The sequence below is a fragment of the Nestor notabilis genome, unplaced genomic scaffold (genome assembly GCF_000696875.1).
Source record: "Nestor notabilis isolate BGI_N333 unplaced genomic scaffold, ASM69687v1 scaffold22845, whole genome shotgun sequence".
In the NCBI taxonomy this organism is placed as follows: domain Eukaryota; kingdom Metazoa; phylum Chordata; class Aves; order Psittaciformes; family Psittacidae; genus Nestor; species Nestor notabilis.
In genome coordinates, this window is record NW_009930067.1 from 2,652 (window position 1) to 19,877 (window position 17,226).

General features: G+C 33.6%; 1 protein-coding gene across 1 annotated transcript; it reads left to right on the plus strand.

Moving 5' to 3' along the window:
• The first annotated feature begins 376 nt into the window (after positions 1-376).
• On the plus strand, positions 377-11,931 carry CEP44 (centrosomal protein 44kDa). The gene is made up of 10 exons (XM_010015261.1): positions 377-465; positions 1,063-1,210; positions 1,975-2,121; positions 2,806-2,913; positions 4,374-4,505; positions 4,886-5,095; positions 8,509-8,578; positions 10,589-10,716; positions 10,994-11,031; positions 11,750-11,931. The coding sequence occupies exons 1-10, from the start codon at positions 377-379 to the stop codon at positions 11,805-11,807; spliced, it is 1,128 nt and encodes a 375-aa protein (XP_010013563.1). The 3' UTR covers positions 11,808-11,931.
• Positions 11,932-17,226: the final 5,295 nt, after the last annotated feature.

A 17,226-nucleotide genomic window follows, 5' to 3' on the forward strand; every position in this document is an offset into this window, starting at 1 on the left:
GCTGCTTGTGGAATTTCTGCTCCTTTAAAACAGAGAAGAAACTTATTTTCACTCAGTTTTAGTGGATTTAACTAGCATTAAATTCTTTAAATGCTTTCAGATTCTTTATCTTGAAAGATCTTTGATAGTTGATCGGATTGAGAATTAGTAATTGGTCCTATTTAGAATGAATGATGACTGGTATTAATTGATATTGAGGTGTAGCTCTATGCTGTACTGTAGCACTTTAGAAATAGTCATGTCTAGAAAAGAGGAGCAAAATCCTTTGAATTTCAGTGATAATTCTATTGCATTTTATAATTTTTGTGTACTTTTTTTTTTTTAGAGGAGAATTACGTTTCTTTCATAATCTGAAAGAAGAGTAGCATTTGGAATAATGGCAACAGGAGACCTAAAAGGAAGTTTAAGAAAAACAGAGCAAGGACTTCGCTTGATAAATTATCCAAGAGATGTGGATTATACAGTGTAAGCGGTAGTGTGAGTAAATTTTATGCTAATATGTGATGACAGCAAGATGTGTAAACAAGATATGTATAAATATTGGCAGTGCACCCAGTGATGAGTAAGCCCAGCATATATCTGTGGGAAGTTGAGGGTTTGCTACATGTGAACTTGAATATAAAAGGATGCAGTTTTGCTGTTCTGAGATCCCTTATAATAATCCTGAAGTGTATCACTATCTCGCTCTTTTTTTCTTCTCTGTTTTTCTCCTTTTGATTAATCTCTCACCTTTATAAGTTCTTTGTAAGTTCTAGCAAATTTCATCCTGTAAAGATTGAAGAAAAAAAAAAGTGTTGAATATTGAGGTGACAGTGTTGGTGGACTTTAGACCTGACAATGTTAAAATTATGAGAGTCACAAAAATGTTGTTTTGAGCATTTTGCAGATAACAGTAAAGACTGCTGAATGAGAGATGCCTGGGGAAAAAAAATTAAAATTAAGGACATACTTGGATATAACATGCTGTCTATATTAAAACACCTTTCAAACTGAATGTTTGAATTCATATAATGAAAGACTTTGTTGTCTTCTGCTGTGTAAAGTACTTTTGTTTCTTACTAGGCTAGTAAAAGGTGATCCAGCTGCGTTTTTACCTATCATCAGCTATTCTTTTACGTCTTTTTCAACTTACATAGCAGAGCTTTTGGTAAAGTGCAATGTGGAACTCACAGCAAAGAGTGACTTGCGGTTTATTGAAGCTATTTATAAGGTATCTGTCTTCATGTTCTTCACAGAAAAGACAGTTTTGAGTATGGCACCCTAAAAATGAAACATCTAGTGTAAGTTTTACTAGAAAATAAAATTTCTATTGCAATGAACATGAATTGTAATCCTGTTAGGATTTAAGATGACGTACCACACAATGACTTACTACTCTTTTTTTGTGAAAATAAAGATGGATGTTGTTAGCCAAATCTCAATGTTGAGACAATGGCAGAAACAGTAATATTATTAGTTTATGTTAGTTTTGAAGAATACTGAAATATTTATTACACAGTAAGTTTTATAGAAGTGACCTTAGAAGAAATCATAACCAGCAAAAACTCATGGCAAACTTCAATGATTGTAATGAAAACAGTTAAGAAATACCATGCTATATTAATATATAAATTCCAATATTTAACATAGCCCTCTGATGTATTTGCTGAGATTAACACAACTTTTTATTGTGCATTCACTTTGGGAAGTTTTTGTTTAACTTTTAATGTCTAAAATAATTTATTTAATGAATCTTCAGAATGTGACTTAAACTTTACGAAAGCGTTGTGAAGGAAATGTTTTGGAGGAGGTATGTTTAAAGTCTAGTTAGACGAAACAGCTGAGGATATATAAATAACCAAATGTGAAAAGGTTTAACTGCTGAAGTGCAGAATGAAAGAAAAGATTGTAGAAAAATAAGAACCTGAGCATGCTATTTCTACAACAGATTGCTTGGTGATTTTGAAAATGAAGCAGACTCTTATTTTGTTGCAGCTTCTTCGAGATCAATTTCAATATAAACCAATTTTAACAAAACAGCAATTTCTTCAGTTTGGCTTTGCAGAAAGAAAAATGCAGATTGTTTGTGACATTATCAACTGTGTTGTGAAAAAACATAAGGAATTAAGTAACTCAAATAAGGTACTGATTAAATGGTAACTTTATTATAAGTTTCTTTTGACATGCTTGATACTGCAGGTAGAAACTGACCGCCTGTTTATTTGACGATGCAGCATTGCTGATGGTCAAAATAGGGGGAAAAATTAGTATGAAGTTCTATTGTCAGATGCTTGAGCACTATCAAGTATATGAAAGACATGAAGCTGCAAATGCGTCGTAGAATAAACAACAAAAAAAAGATAAATCCAGTACTTCATAGTAGAAGTGATTTATTTTATTCTTCTTGACATAGTGAATGCATAACTAGACTTTGCTAGCTGATTTAAAAGCAAAGCCATCAGATATGATAAAGTTCTGATAATACTTAATTCAAACATGACACTTGTATTTGTGTTTCAGTGGTATTGTTTTGAGTGGGTTTTTGTTTGTTTGTTTGTTTGTGTTTGGGTTGTGGTTTTTTTTGTATTTGCTTATTTTTCAACTCTGGGGCAAATTGTTTTCTGTTTATGACTAGCTTTGATGCAGCCTTGTATAGGCATTAATAAGTGTATGAATACAGGATTCACTTCCAGATGTTTTCTCTGTAAATCTGGGTGTTGTCATGGGCTGTGTCCATGTGCCTGTCTGTACTGCCTCCCCCCCTCCAGAAAATATTACTATATTTCTGTGTTAGAAGCATAATATTTTCTCCTCTTCACTTTGAAGGTTAAATCCCAAACAAGGAAAAAATCGAGATATTTTAAATCTGAAATATGGTCAAATTGTGATAGTGTCATTACTGATACTAGTGACCGTGCTCTGAATTCCAAACAGGTATGAAAATAATTTTTATGTTATATATCTAAAGGTTAATCTTATTTGTAGCAAGTCAGGCTCTTTCTTGATGATATGCTTTCATTTAGGTTCTAATGCTTGATCAGACCAGTTGTTCTTGATGGTTTTTTTGCCTTTTTTTTTTTTTTTTTTTTTTTTTTTGGTGTGTGTGTATTTGTTTGTTTGTTGTGTTTGGTGGTGTTTGTTTGTTTGTTTTCCTTTTCTTGAAGTGTGGTTGACTGAAATTATAGCTGAAATATAGAGCATATTGCTTCTCTCTTGTACTGAGTAGTTGATCTTAAAGTCTTGGTGGTAAAGATGTAGTACTATTGTTTGCTGTTTGAATTAAATCAAGTGGAGGGACAGGAATGAAAATGAAGATGCAGTTAGAAAAAAAAATCCTGTTTGGAGATTAAAATGTGTTCTAACATTGTAGTGTTTTCAATGCAGCTTTGAATACACTTTTTGCTCTTTTGTCTGAATCTTTTAAGCAAAGATTTCTTAGCGTAACATTCCTCTTGGCTTTGGTTTTACAAGAGTAATGCTTGATCTTAAGTGTTATGGTACTCTTGGCCTGTGGAGGAGACAACTTTCCTAGTATTTAATGCTAAAAGGGTGCAAAGTAAAATTGTACAAAACTTTTAGGAATCTGCCCATTTAACTGTAGGTGATTTCTATTTAAAAGGAAAATACTGCTTTTAGGCATGAGGAAAATTTGACAAAGGAAATATTTTGAATGATTTATCTGGCACTACTGGTTGTTGAATGGTCGAATTGAATGGGGGCATATGTGAGTGTATTAAGAGTTCCCTAGGAGAGGAGAGTTTCAGTTTCACTAAAACACCTAGGAATCTGTAAATCTTAAGATGTTCTACAAAACTAGTAATTGTGAGTTCTTAATCATTAGGTAATTATTTTATTTTGTGGCAGATAGCAATCATGGGACTTGATCCACCTGGTAAGAAAGCAGAATTTGTCTCTTTGCTTTCTCTAAAGAAAGCATTCAAATGAAATGAAATGTGGTTAGTAGGGTTATTTTGCTGACAGCTGTCAGGGGAAAGAGAGAGTTCTAATCTTCGTAGTTAAATTTTTCTGGTTTTGAATGTTGACATTTGACCTATCTATACATATGTTAATGTATAAGGTAAGATTCATACCTCTCAGTCCACACTCGGCAATCTAACAACTCTTACAACAGGAGAGGGCATTAATGTTTTAATTACTGTTTATGGAAGGAAACCAAGTTACACAGTACATATGGTAAAGTATGCATATTTGTTTTACAGTTTTTCATGTCTATATGTTTGGGGTTTTTTTTTAAAGTTAAACTCTTTGCTGCTGCTGTTTTGCAAACTGTTGGGATGAGATTTACATATTCAAATAAATACGAAAATGGTAGGTCTTTTTTGTCAATTTCTTGACTAATGAATTGAAATGTTCTTTTTTTACATGTTCAAAAGAAGCCTCTAGTGGAACGGCACTCAGGAAATAAAATTAGTGGTGATCTTCACCCATTACCCCTCCCAGTACAAGGAGGTAATGAAGAAGAATTGTGCCTAGATCATGATATTTTGGAAGTTAATTGTGAACAAGTAAGAATTTTCATTTTAAGATGCTGTCTGCATGTATTGTTAACTTTGCTTACAGTACTTTTTCTAAAGGGATAAAGTTTTTAACAAGATAGCTGAATGCTCCTTAAGTATAATTAATAGATATATAATAAATATATTGAAAAAGTTGAAAAAACTCAGCTAAGTTGTACTGTCCTTTCAAGAGCCAGTTCTGTCAACAGTTTCTTTTAAAAGCTGAGTTCCATGAATAGGAACATTATGGCAGTTGCAAAAGAAATAATTTTCTAATGTAGCAGAATGTGGTTACTGAACTTGAGGAAGGTTCCGTTTAATTTCATAGATCAATTGATGAATTATATCAGTTTTGAAATTAGAGGACATGTTCTTGTCCATATTTTCAGATCACAGAAGATAATTCTCAAATTGAGTCCCTAAAGAGTCAGCTTGCTGATTGCCAGGAAAAGCTTCATAAGCTGGATTGGATGGAGGATAAACTACATGTTTTAGAAGAGAAACTGGAAGGAAAGGTGATCATAGATGAGAAGGATTGGAATAACTTGTTGAGTCGAGTTTTGCTTCTTGAAACAGAACTTTTGTTGCAATCTAAAAAGGTATGTTAACTTCTGGTTTATTTCTATAACAAAAATGGCCCAGATACAATGTTGTTAGCCTGTTTCTGTTCTTGCTGCCTCCTATGTATGCTTTTTTTGCTATTTTTAAAGGCATGATCTGAATGGAAGTGCTGTTTATGGAGTTGGTGGTATTTTTTCCTTAACTGTTAGGTTTTGCTGTTTTCTTACGCTTTGTGAAGCAAAGCTCTCCATTGGAAATTGTTTCTTTGCAGGAACAGTAGGTATAGCGAAGCCTATTTTCAATAGTAATTACTGTGTGTTTTATCTCCTAGTGAACTTGTAGAAGGAAGCTTTTGAAAAGTCTTATGCTGTCTTTGAAAGCTTAATATTTCTGTAGAGAGTTTCATCATGCTAGTGATACATTTAAGGGTTTCCTTATTCTGGTCTGCATATGTCTCAATTTCTTATACTGTCCTGCAAATGTTGTTGCTGTTGAATATCTTTTTTTTTTTTTTTTTTTTAATTCTCCAAACTCTAATCAGATACAGATACTCTCTTTGGAAGATTAAGTCTTCATTCTATATAACTAACATTGACAAAAATAGATGGCATGCTCAATGGAAAATACAAGGTTAATGGAAAAGTTAGTTCTTATTTTAGTCCTATTCTTAGTTTGTGGCTCTTTGAAATTTCTAGCCTAAACTTGATGTTTTTTCTCTTTTTCACCCTCCTCTTTCCCCCCCTTCCTATTTCTTTCCATGATATTCACTGCATTTTTAAATGTGTGAAAGTGCTACAGTTGTGATGTGGGCATATTTATGAGAGCAAATCAAGTATTTTGTCGCATTAAGGCTCTGTTATTTGTCATGCTGTTGAAAGGTCCCTGGAAAATCATAGAATCAATTAGTTTGGAAAAAACTGTTAAAGACCTAGAGGTTGGACTTGATCATCTTAAAGGTCTTTTCCAACCTAATTGATTCTATCTGTGAGTCTATCATCAAGTCCTACCTTTACCCCAGGACTGCCGAGTCCAGCACTAAACCATGGAACTGAGGGCCTTATCTGCACAGATTCTGAACACTTCCAGGGATGGTGATTCTACCACTTCCCTGGGAAGCCTGTTACAATACCTGGCCCTTCACCCTTTTGTAATATCCAATCTAAACTTACCCTGGTGCAGTTTAAGAGGCCATTACCTCTTGTCTTAGCAGTTGTTACTTGGAATAAGAGACTAGTCACCTCCTTACTCCATCCTCTTTTCAGGCAGTTGTAGATAGTGATGAAGTAGTTGTATATGCATTATATAATTTCATATATATGCACATGTAGGATGCACATAGCATCAATTTTGTGATCATGTGCTTAATTTCAAAGTGTATTTGCATATGTACATCGTGTATGTCCTTCAGATGCTGTCAGGTGCTTTCCAGAAGTTGAAAACCCTTGTGGAAAATACTTGATCAGTATTGCATTTTTCTCTGTGGTTGTAAAAAATGTTGAATTTACTTGTAACCAGGAGCTCTGTGTGTGTTGCTAGCCCTGCAGATTTCAGAATGTCTCTAATACTTGTATGCAAGACATGTTTTTTTCTGTGTGCCTTGCAAGTGTGCTAGTTATGTAAAGTCTGAAAATGAAGAAGTGTTCTGACTCATCACTAGGTTATTTCTAAAGGCTGTACTGAAATGATAAGGATTGACATTCTCAATCACTTTTTTTTTAAACACAGTTTCAGGTTGGTAATGGCTTAAGTGATTTACCATTTGAAATCAATTTTATATGGATGTTGTAATTTAATTATCAATGGTTATATGTCCAAATAACACCACTGGTGCTAGTACTTTTGTCTGCCAGCAGTCTCAAAAGGCCTTCAGCTGAATAGCGATAGACAGTTTTGCTCCTGGTTATATGTGTATTCTCCAAGAGATACTTGTTGCTTTTATGAGGTAGCAGCACAGGAAATTCTGTTTCAGACTAGGCTTGTTCTTCTCTGCAAATTTGGTTTATTATTACTTCAGTAATAGTGTTTCAGTTGTTCAAAGGTTTGGAATAGCATTTGGAAAATATTTAGAAAATACTTAACTTTAATACCGCTTTAAAAATTCCAATAAGATAATTATATTTCTGTACTGCATGTTACTGAAGGAAGTCACTGATGAAAGAAGTTTTAATGTTATTTTTGTGACATTGTTGCTTGTTCTTTTTTTCAAAGAAAATAAGCTGGTTTTTATATGTTTTAAAAAAAAAAAAAGTCTTCGAAACCTAACTTTTTTGCAATAGGCATTTGAAAACTGCCAAGAAATAATCCTTTGGGCCAAGGAATTGCTGCTTCTTTGTTTCATGAAATTCCATCCAAGTTGTGCTTCACGTGTAGAGAAGCAATTCAGAATTACTCCTTTCTTCTTACTCTTGCATTTGTAATTTTTTTTTTTTTCAGGGAACTTTTGGCATCTAACCAGCATAGCAGGAATACTGTCTTGCATTGCTGCCAAAGTAGCTGCAGCTATGCATTTAGCTCTGGGAAGGTCTGAAAGCTACCAAATCTATTTCGATGGAAAGAGTTGAGCAGAAGTAGTCAGTGCAGATCTTTCAAACGTATCCATTATTATGGTCTTTTTCCAGCTTCTTCCCATACGATACCTAATATTTCTCCCTCATTTACTTATTTGGGTGTAATAATACCCTGATAACTGATACAGTTACTGCAGGATATGAAGTGATACACTTTACCAAAGGCTGAGATTTCAAATCATAATGAAAACTCACTGGTGAAAAAAATCCAGATGTTGTTTGAGTATTGCAGTTTTTCATTTTGAAATCAGAAAATTGCACTGAAAAATATTTATTGTTAGTACAACAATTTGCTTCCTTGAACAACCTTTTCTAAGCTAGATTGGGTTAAATTTGGAACATTTCTTAAAAGAGCCCTCTCTCATTTAGGAGCCTGGGAAACTAGCTTAAAATAGACTTTTGAGTTCTAAACACTTACATGGCATGAATTTCATTTCATGTATAGGTTAATTTTTCTAGGACTGAGGAGCTGCATTTCTGAATATCAACTGAAAGTAGAAGGTAAACTTATTTTGTTAAAGTAACAGCAGACAATGTCAAGATGTAATTGTAGCACAGACCAGGAACAGTCTGATTGTTCATTCTACTGATATCTAAGCTATCTCACTATATCTGGACTTAGTTTTGAAGTGTTTGCAAACAGCAATAGTCTACTTTTCAAATGCAATGCATGTATGGAAATGTTGGATTTTTTTCAGTCCTTTAAAGACATCTGTGCAGTCCCAGCATATCTGGATGGTGTAGCAAATGCATACATTAGTACTTAAATTACTTAATTTTAGTACTTAAGTACTAAATTACAAAGTACTAAAATATACTTCTGTTTGCTCAAAAGGTGATTTAACTAAGGTGTATGGCTAAAATGGAGTAAATTTGTATTTCAGAGAGAGTTATCTGCAGAGTTAAGCAATATAAGTCAAGAAGGTGGTTCTAGTAGGATGCCAGTTTCCCCTGGTGAGTATTAATGATTTTATTTTTAACATCATATGCTAAACACTTCTTGCTGACCTTGACCAAAACAGTGGTTTTTTTAAGTAGACAATTGCAATTTAGTGACCTTGAAATTTAAATGAATGCTGCGAACTACAAGTTAAGCTGTCAGTCGTTTCATGTTTGTAATTTATTCTTTAGAAGCTGTATTTACTGAAATAGTTTTTAAAGCATTATTGAAAATATATAGTAATTAATGGTTACAAATAACTACTAAAAATGATGAAGATGCAAATTTAATTAAGGTTCTATACTTAAAGCTGTGAAAACCAATAATGTTATCTGCACTTCAAAGTAGTTATAATAACATTTTAAAAATAAGCTATTCATAAACACAAAAGGAATGATACTTGCTGCCACAGCTTTGTTACAGTCAAAATAGTCTCATGTTTATGATGACATTTTTTACTTTTATAATGGTTTGGGATAGATCACGGCTGTTTCATTCACAGTCTGTGGTGTTTTCCAAATCACTGCTGAATATTCTCTGTAGTTTTGTCCCTTTTGAAAAATTTAGATATCTAAGTAGTATTTTTGTTAAACTCTCTTATTTTGAAGAGCAAGACAATCTTTTTCTTCCTTTCTAACTTCCTGCTAAAGTACAAGTAGTAAATGAAACAGCCTGAAGTGGGAAAGGAATTTAAAAACATTCCCCAGGCCATTAGAATTATTCTCTCTTCCTCAGTGGTAGCTCTTTAGCCCTTACTTTACATTATTCTCTTTATTAATTTGGCCTTTTTCCTCTATGGCAGCTGTTACTCCTACAAAGAGTAGTAAGGAAGATACTCTGTTTCCCATTCTCACTTATTAGGTGTTTTTGTCCAGTGTTCGGCTGGTGCACTGAAACCAAAAGGGAATATCAGTAATACAATTTTCATGGAAATTAGGAAGGCAGTTTCTTGGTTATGGTGAAATTCATTTTAATTTTCAAGTCTCAGAAATGGGACCTCTTTTTTACAGACCTTGGAAATTTGCAACATCTTTACTTCCTTTCATGACTTTAGTGGTATGTTACTGACAATTGAGGTCTTCATAATCAGCAAGCAGGCTGATGGTCTTTAAAAAAGGATTTTCGTATTTTCAGACTTCTAGAATTCTCTGAATTCCTGTTATTCCTGCTTTTCTAAAATATGACTCAGGAAATTTTAGGCATACAAATTATGGCCAGTCTTAACTTGGAATTCTGAGATGTACAGTACTTGGAACGCTTTCATGTTCTTTTGGGTTGTAGTGTTCTTCAGGAATAACAGTTTTACAGAAGAAACATTTTTTAATTTTAATAAATTAGGAATAATATTTTAAATACAGGATAATATAGCTAGAAAAACTCTAAATATATGATCCATAGATGGTGGCTTTACTAAAAGAAGAGCAAGGGATCACTTTTTCCAAATGCAAAATTCTGTTCTCCAGCAATAATACTCTAAAATTGCAAAGAGTATAAGAGCCATCCCAATGTAAAAGAGAAGTCTCTTTCTGCTAAATGGATGCTAAATTTATCCCAGCAGGAAGAGAGCTAGGGAACAGCAAGAACTTCATACAGATTTTAAGCAAGAAGATGATAATATGTTTTTATTTCTGCTGCTTATAAGACAGGTTACTTAGCACAAATTAAAGACATGTTTGAACAGGCATTTTACAATAAAAATAACAAACTATTTTAAGTTACTATTAAATGTTTGACGTAGTAATTACACTTTCTTAAGTGTTGATTTTATTGTAATCAGGATAAAGGTAACATTCCTAGTAATCTTGGAATTTCCCTTATGTGTGTATACATACTATACTACATTTATGTTGTTTTAAGAGAATGAGAAACCTATTTTGGACTCACCACTAGCTTTTCTTTTTCTGTCTTTAAACAATGCACTCTCATCTGTTATTACATACTGTAAATCAAGCTTATTTGATAGCTGACCTTGCAATAAGAGAGCAAAAGGCAAAGGTGACCTAAAACCAACTGTTTCTGCATAGATACAGAGAGGAAGGAGGAGATGCCAGAGTGTCTTCGTCAGTTGTCTGGATACAGTTCACTATTATCCACAGACCCATCTCCCAAAGCTGTGACCATTAATTCTCATGATCTGACAGACATTTCAAAGGTAAGTAAAACTGGCAAATGCTTAGTTAATTTCCTGTCTGAGGTCAAGAGAACAAGTAAGCATTAGTTTCAGTTGTATATACTACTAGTGAAAAACAGGGAAACTACAAAACTATATCTAGGTGTGTCTCGTAAAAATCTTTTTGATATGTTTTCTAATGTTTCTTCAGCAAGCAGGGCTTGAAGTCACATTTTCTCTATGAGTTTTTAGGTTGAAAGTCTATCTGAAGCATGTTAGCTTTGAAGAGTTCACTAACTTTGTTGCTTTTAAATTGCAGGAGACAACAAGACAAAGAATGGAGAGGATAAGTAAAATGTAAGTAATAGGAAAGGGCAGCAGGAGAGGGAGTTGTACTAGACTAAGGCATATAGAGAATGTACATGTGTTCCAACCTCAAAGGTCTCTGCATCAGGTGTGGCATTTCCTTATGACTCTGCTGGATAATAAATCCACTTACAGTTCTGTATTTGTGGGATGAGTCACTGTTTTGGTTCCTAAAAAGCAATAGAAAACATTCTTAATAGTATTAACTAGAGATTAAAGAGTGTTTAGAATCTGGTTGACAAGGAATGGGAATATTATTTACCTTCTGATAGGAAATCCCAGGTACTTGCAAGTTTTACTCCATTATCTTAACTCTGTTTTTATTATTTAAAGTAAAACCAGTTTCAGCCTAAGCATTGTGATAACTCTAAGGTGTATTTGATGCTAGTCCTGAGATCTGTAATGAATTTATTGTTGTAAGAAATATTTTTATTATACATGCGGAGAAATGCATTGCTGTGTGATGTTTCTTTAGCAAGAGATTTCTATTCTATAAGGGCCTGGCCTGAAAAAAGCTGTAGCCTTTTTTGTGATTTAATTTTGTGTGGCTTACTTAAATACAAACCAATTGCAGAGGAAAAGGGGGGATGAAAGGAAACGAGGTTTCATTGTGCTTGTTAATATTTGGATGCATTAGAAAGTTAAAGGCAAGTCAATTATTTCTTACCATATTTTAATAAGTGTGTGTGTAAACAATATTTATTTTCAGAATTGAAGAAACCTCAGAATTGTTGAAAACATCAAGCAACACCTCTGAGAAGATCTGAAAGCACAGGTCTTCAGTCCTGATCTCTGTAGACTTACGGATGTCAGACCTAATATGTATGTTTGTACAGCATTAGATTTTTAATATATCAAATTTGTAATGATCACCAGTGCTTTTATTCCTTTAAATAAATATTTCTCTAATGCATCTGTGTATTGATTTCCCTCTCTTGGGCCTCAATTTTTGTTTTTGAAAAATGTTCTAATATCTACCCCTCCCCACCTTGTAAAGTGAAGTCATTACAGCAGTGTATTTTTGTGTTGGCATTTGTTAGCATACTGCGAAGTAATATGTTTTTTAAAGTGCAGGCTTGAGGACCATGGTTTCCATCCTGTTGGAAACATTCCAGCTGGGACTTGCATATTACACCCAGGAGGCATTCTTGCATACCATCTTACCATCTGTACTGTTGAATAAGTCTTAATGAAAAATTAAATACGCAATTTCAAATATGTACCTTTTTTGCTGGGGTTTTGTTGTTTGTTTTTTCAAATATAAATTTTCATGCTGAGCTGGAGAGTACCAACACATTATGGCTTCCATTAACACTGACAAAGCGAGGGTCAGTTTGATCCTAAACACTAAAATGTGCAAGTAAGTCCACAGACTTTGACTGCAAGAGGTGTGTTGAGTGTTTTAGTGCTCTTACCCAACACGTTTTAAGACCAGCAGCACAGATGGAGACCATACAGTATACAAATAGACAAAACATTTTTATTATTTAAAGCTGTTTTAGGATTTCTTTTTAGACATAAGTAGATATAAGACTTCCATAAACATTATATAATCATACCAAAGGTGTGTGAGGTTTGGCAAGATTTATTCATATATGTATTAGTCTTCGTAAATTGGTAGCCTGCCATATCAAGGTTTCTTTGTGCTATAATGCTCACTTCACTTAAAAGGTTTTTTGGACTTTGATATCACAAAACCAGTGGGTTGTTTTTTTTTTTTTTTTTCTTTTGTTTTTTTTGGCAGTTTGCAAATGAAGGCAAAAGCAGCTGTCTGACATTATGCTGTAAAAAGTGATTTATACGTTTTAACAATTATTATTTCTTTTTCTATAACCATATGGAATATTAATTGACTTTATTATGCGTACAAACAGAAGAACATACGGTGGTCCATTATGTTATATAAACTTTAGTTGAGGGTTTTGGGACTTTAGCAACAGAACTTACCCATTTGTTTCAAAAGAAAGAATAAATTTGGAAAGTTAGAAAATAAGAACATCTTATACTACTTAATTGAAAATAGACCTTGTAAATTGCTATTCATCATCCTAACAGTGAAATGAGGTTTTCTCCTAAATATTGGGCTAATTCAATGGAAATATGTGATATTTTCAAAAATAGGACTACAGCACCATCTTGTGGAAATCTTTGTACAGAGTAATTGCCAAAGGAGGAAAAAAGTATATTCATATATGGTTATTTTTTAAAAGTTATTGCTTTAAACCAGTAATGATCAAATATTTTGAAATATTACCCATCTTTATTTTTACCTCTTTGCTTTGGAATCAGAAAGGATTTTATGTTAAGATTATTATTCTGTATGATATTTGATAATATACCAGACAATGATTCTGTTGTTTGTCAATTTTATGGCAAAGATCAGAAGCGTTTAGTCAATACAAATGATTCAAGTTACAGGGATTTAACATTGAATGCATATGGGTGATGCAGAAAGTGTTAGAAAAAGGTCATTGTAAGTGTGCAATGTAATATAATCTCTATTTAGTACTGCAAAATTGAAAATCTAGAGTTGCTCAACTATTTAATTCCTCCAGAAGCTTAAATGCAGAACCCTGCAACAGGATTTAGTCTTTGTAATTAATGGCTTTGCTTCCGTTTTCAAGACCAAACAATCTCACTTTGATCAAACTGAAGCCAAGGGTTTTCCACTGTTAGGGCAGTGGAGCTGGTTGTCTAAATGTCTTTCTCTGACGTTTGTTTTCTTTTCTAAAATTAAACGTGGTTGTGGAAGGTAGTACCATCATCTGAAGAAGAGATATTCGTAGTGCATTCAAACCCTCTTCACATGTTTGAGTTATCGTTTTTTATATATGTATATATATATATAATTTTTTTCTATTCAGTTCTGTCATTGGAAACAGGTAGTACTTGTAATGGTGTATGTCACACTAAAACTTCACCAAAGTTGAGAAATACATGACAAGACTGAAAATAGCAACAGTTTTTGAATAACCACTTATGCCATGCTACTTCAAGCATTGTTGCAACAGTCAACGAGTTGACGTTCTAAATGGGCAAACAGTTGCATGGGTGTATCTGGCTCAATGACAGGCAAATGTTAGATACCTTCTGAAACACAAATTATATAAATGTAGAGAATATTCCTCTATTGTTTCTGTCGTGTCTAGCTCTCTCCAGTGACTTGGAAAAATTCCTGTTGCTCAAGATGTGTGTTCTATGATTTTAAATCATTAGTTAAACTACCACTTTCTTAAAGTTACTGAGTTGCTAGTTTAAAAATCTGTTTATAGTGAAAAATTGTTTAGACAAGTATTTCCTTTAACATCAATAGAATAATTGCACTTTATATAACAAAGTATTTCTGTATTATGTGGCATAATGAAGTATAATTGCATTAAAGCAGAATGCTAAAACTGAAGCTTCTATGAATATATACTTCTTGATTTTTTACAGCAAGAGTCTAAATCTAATAAAACTTAAAGGATTCCCATGAAGATTTTTTTTTTTTTTTTCCTTCTTTATCTAACATATGTATGTACTTTAATTTGTTTACTGGAATTACAATATGCTGTAGAAAACATAAGAATCCTCTCATGCTAAATCTGTAATATTGAAGTCTGGTAACCTTTTTCAGTTATATTTTCAGTTTGTGTATGTGCTGCTATGTGTTGTGGAATTCTAGTGCTCAGAGTCATAAATATTAAGAAAATTATTGCAATTAGAACGTAAGAATATATTCTTTATGATGTTACTTTTGATGTTTAAGATCTGATACTTAAATTGTATTGTAAATCACTGAAGTCTCGTTTTACCTATGTATAAGACAGGCTCAGCTCAGTTATATTCTGTTGTTTATGCCTAACTTGGATTTATTGGCATCATCAGAAGCATCTCTAAAGCTCAAAGCTTTAATTACTAAGTGTGTCTTATTTCCTTATATCTGATATGCTTATTCTTGGTGTTCTTTTATGTGTTTCTGCCCTGCTTTAGTCTCGTATCTCATGTCAGGCTCAATTCAGTTTCTAGTCTGACAGCAATGGTGCAGAAGAAACCTGGACTGAAAATGTTTTACTTTCTTTAAATTTGCCTGACACAGAGTACTCGTCTTGAAATCAGGTCCTCTTATGGAATATGCAGAACTGAAATCTAGACTCTGCAGAGAGAGAGGTTACTTGTTTTTCCTTCACTGTCAGCCTGTCAGTGATTAGTAGAGCCAACTTGTTTGATCTGTAATATAAAAATAATTTTGTTGCCCCCCTGCCCCCCTTTTTTTTCCTGGTGAAGTGGTACATTTATTACAGAGTTTCAAAGAAATATACCAATGTGAAAAATGTTGCATCTATATTAATTTTTTTTTTTTTTTTGGTTGTTAGCTTTAGCTGCTGGTAGCATGTAGTGTTGTGACTTCAGTTTATCTATAGCCAAGGAGAATGGCAGTTTTCTTCTCTCCCTGTGGAAGATCAAGTAGGTGAAAGGTTTTTCAAATGAGCTATACTTTAGAATTTCTTAAACTAGAGTATGTGTTGAGTTGTGGAGATAGCTGTCCGGTGCCCATATGACTTCACAGCAAATTTTATGTGTTGCTGAAGTTGCTATTACAACTTGTGGTAGAATCAGGCCATAAACCTTTTGCTTGTACCAAGCCAATTGTTTTTTTTTCTAATGACTGTTTTGCTGTTCCCCCTTCTTTTGCTCTCTGGCCTTTTTTGTTTGATCTATTGTATTTTTATTTTATTATAGTAATGAAAAGCTAACATTGATGATGGACCAACTGGAGTTTAAGAAGTTCATTCTTGTCTTGTATAGGTTAGCTTTTCTGGAAAAAGAGAAAAGTAAGCTTATCAGAATATGTGAGAAACTGCTAATATTTGTGGAATTTACTTAGATACTTTTTTTTAGAAATGCTTAACATTTTTTACTAATCATCAGTGAACAGGGGTTAAAACAGCTTTTTCTGTCAGCTGCTTGTTTTGACATTGAAGTTAACCATCAGTTTGAACAGTTGAAGTTAACGTATTCCACCTTAAAATTATTTGTCATTATACTTGTCTTTCCAAGCACTTTATGCTACGTGTAATTCCTTTTTGGTTTCTTTCCAGGATCTTCTTTTAACTCTGTGGTGAAAAAATCTCAATTGTTCACTTATAATCCTCAGGCAGCAAAAAATGCTTCTTCAGGAAAGGTATTAAATCTGCAAAAGTTGTTTAATGATAGTATGTTGCTTCTGTGTTATCTAGGCAGATTTCTGTGTGATAGAGGTCAGTGTTGTATTCTTAGTAGGATAGTGACAATGATACAGTCCATCAGCTATGTCAGGCAAGCAGTTGATACAAGGCTACTGGTGAAAACACTTCTGACTTGAGTTCCAAATGGGTAGAAGTCATACTAAAACATATTCCTTCCTTCAAGTATCTTGCAGTTTATTTCATGAAGTGTAGTAAGCTTAGTAGCTCTGTTTATGCAATGTGACTGGTTATAAAACTCATCCTGCATAGCCTCTGTTCAGAGCTGTTGCTTGATTTGGAAGTAGTAACACTTTTTACTATCTAGGCGAAAACTGCTCTAATTATAGGTGCACCACAGTAAGCAGTAATGCGGAGCACTGGTGTTCAATATGGCAATGTGTGTTGGTTTTCCCCACCCTTTACCTTTCCAGGTATTGTAAAGGAAGTTTCGTATTCCATAAAGCAAAGTAACTTCTGATGATAGCAGCAGATATTTAATCTTGCTAATGTTAGGTTTATAATGATTCATTTTTCGCATAAGCAATATCAAAGAATATTATGCCTCAGGGTATTTTAATCAAAGATACTACTATATTTCAAAAACATACTGCAAGGTCTTAAACTTTCACACTTGCTATGTCAGTTCTCATCTTATGTGGTGTCACTGTGCTTCACTGAGTGCATGCTGAAATATGAACTGGAATGAAGAGAACTGCAGTTAGCCTTGAATATGTTCTGTGTATGCTGAGGCTAGTTTCACAAGGCTGAAGTTTTTGGCAGCTTAAGGGATTTCCTCCCACTGCTGCTCATTCCCATCTGATTATGCTATGAACTGTATTTTATAACTGACGTTACCTAAGTATACTCTTCTGAAAATACATTGGCTATTGGTCACTATTGGTTATGTTTTGGGGGTGTTTGCTTTTTGTTGTGGGGTGGGGGTTTTGATTTTTTTTTTATCCGCCCCTCCTTCGTTTTT

What these genes read in the sequence shown, in the direction of transcription:
- CEP44 (XM_010015261.1), top strand. Translation starts at nt 377, where the DNA reads ATGGCAACAGGAGACCTAAAAGGAAGTTTAAGAAAAACAGAGCAAGGA. An exon ending in AATTAAGTAACTCAAATAAG is followed by an intron (nt 2,122 to 2,805) that starts GTACTGATTAAA and finishes TTCACTTTGAAG; the next exon opens with GTTAAATCCCAAACAAGGAA. An exon ending in ATCTGACAGACATTTCAAAG is followed by an intron (nt 10,717 to 10,993) that starts GTAAGTAAAACT and finishes TTTAAATTGCAG; the next exon opens with GAGACAACAAGACAAAGAAT.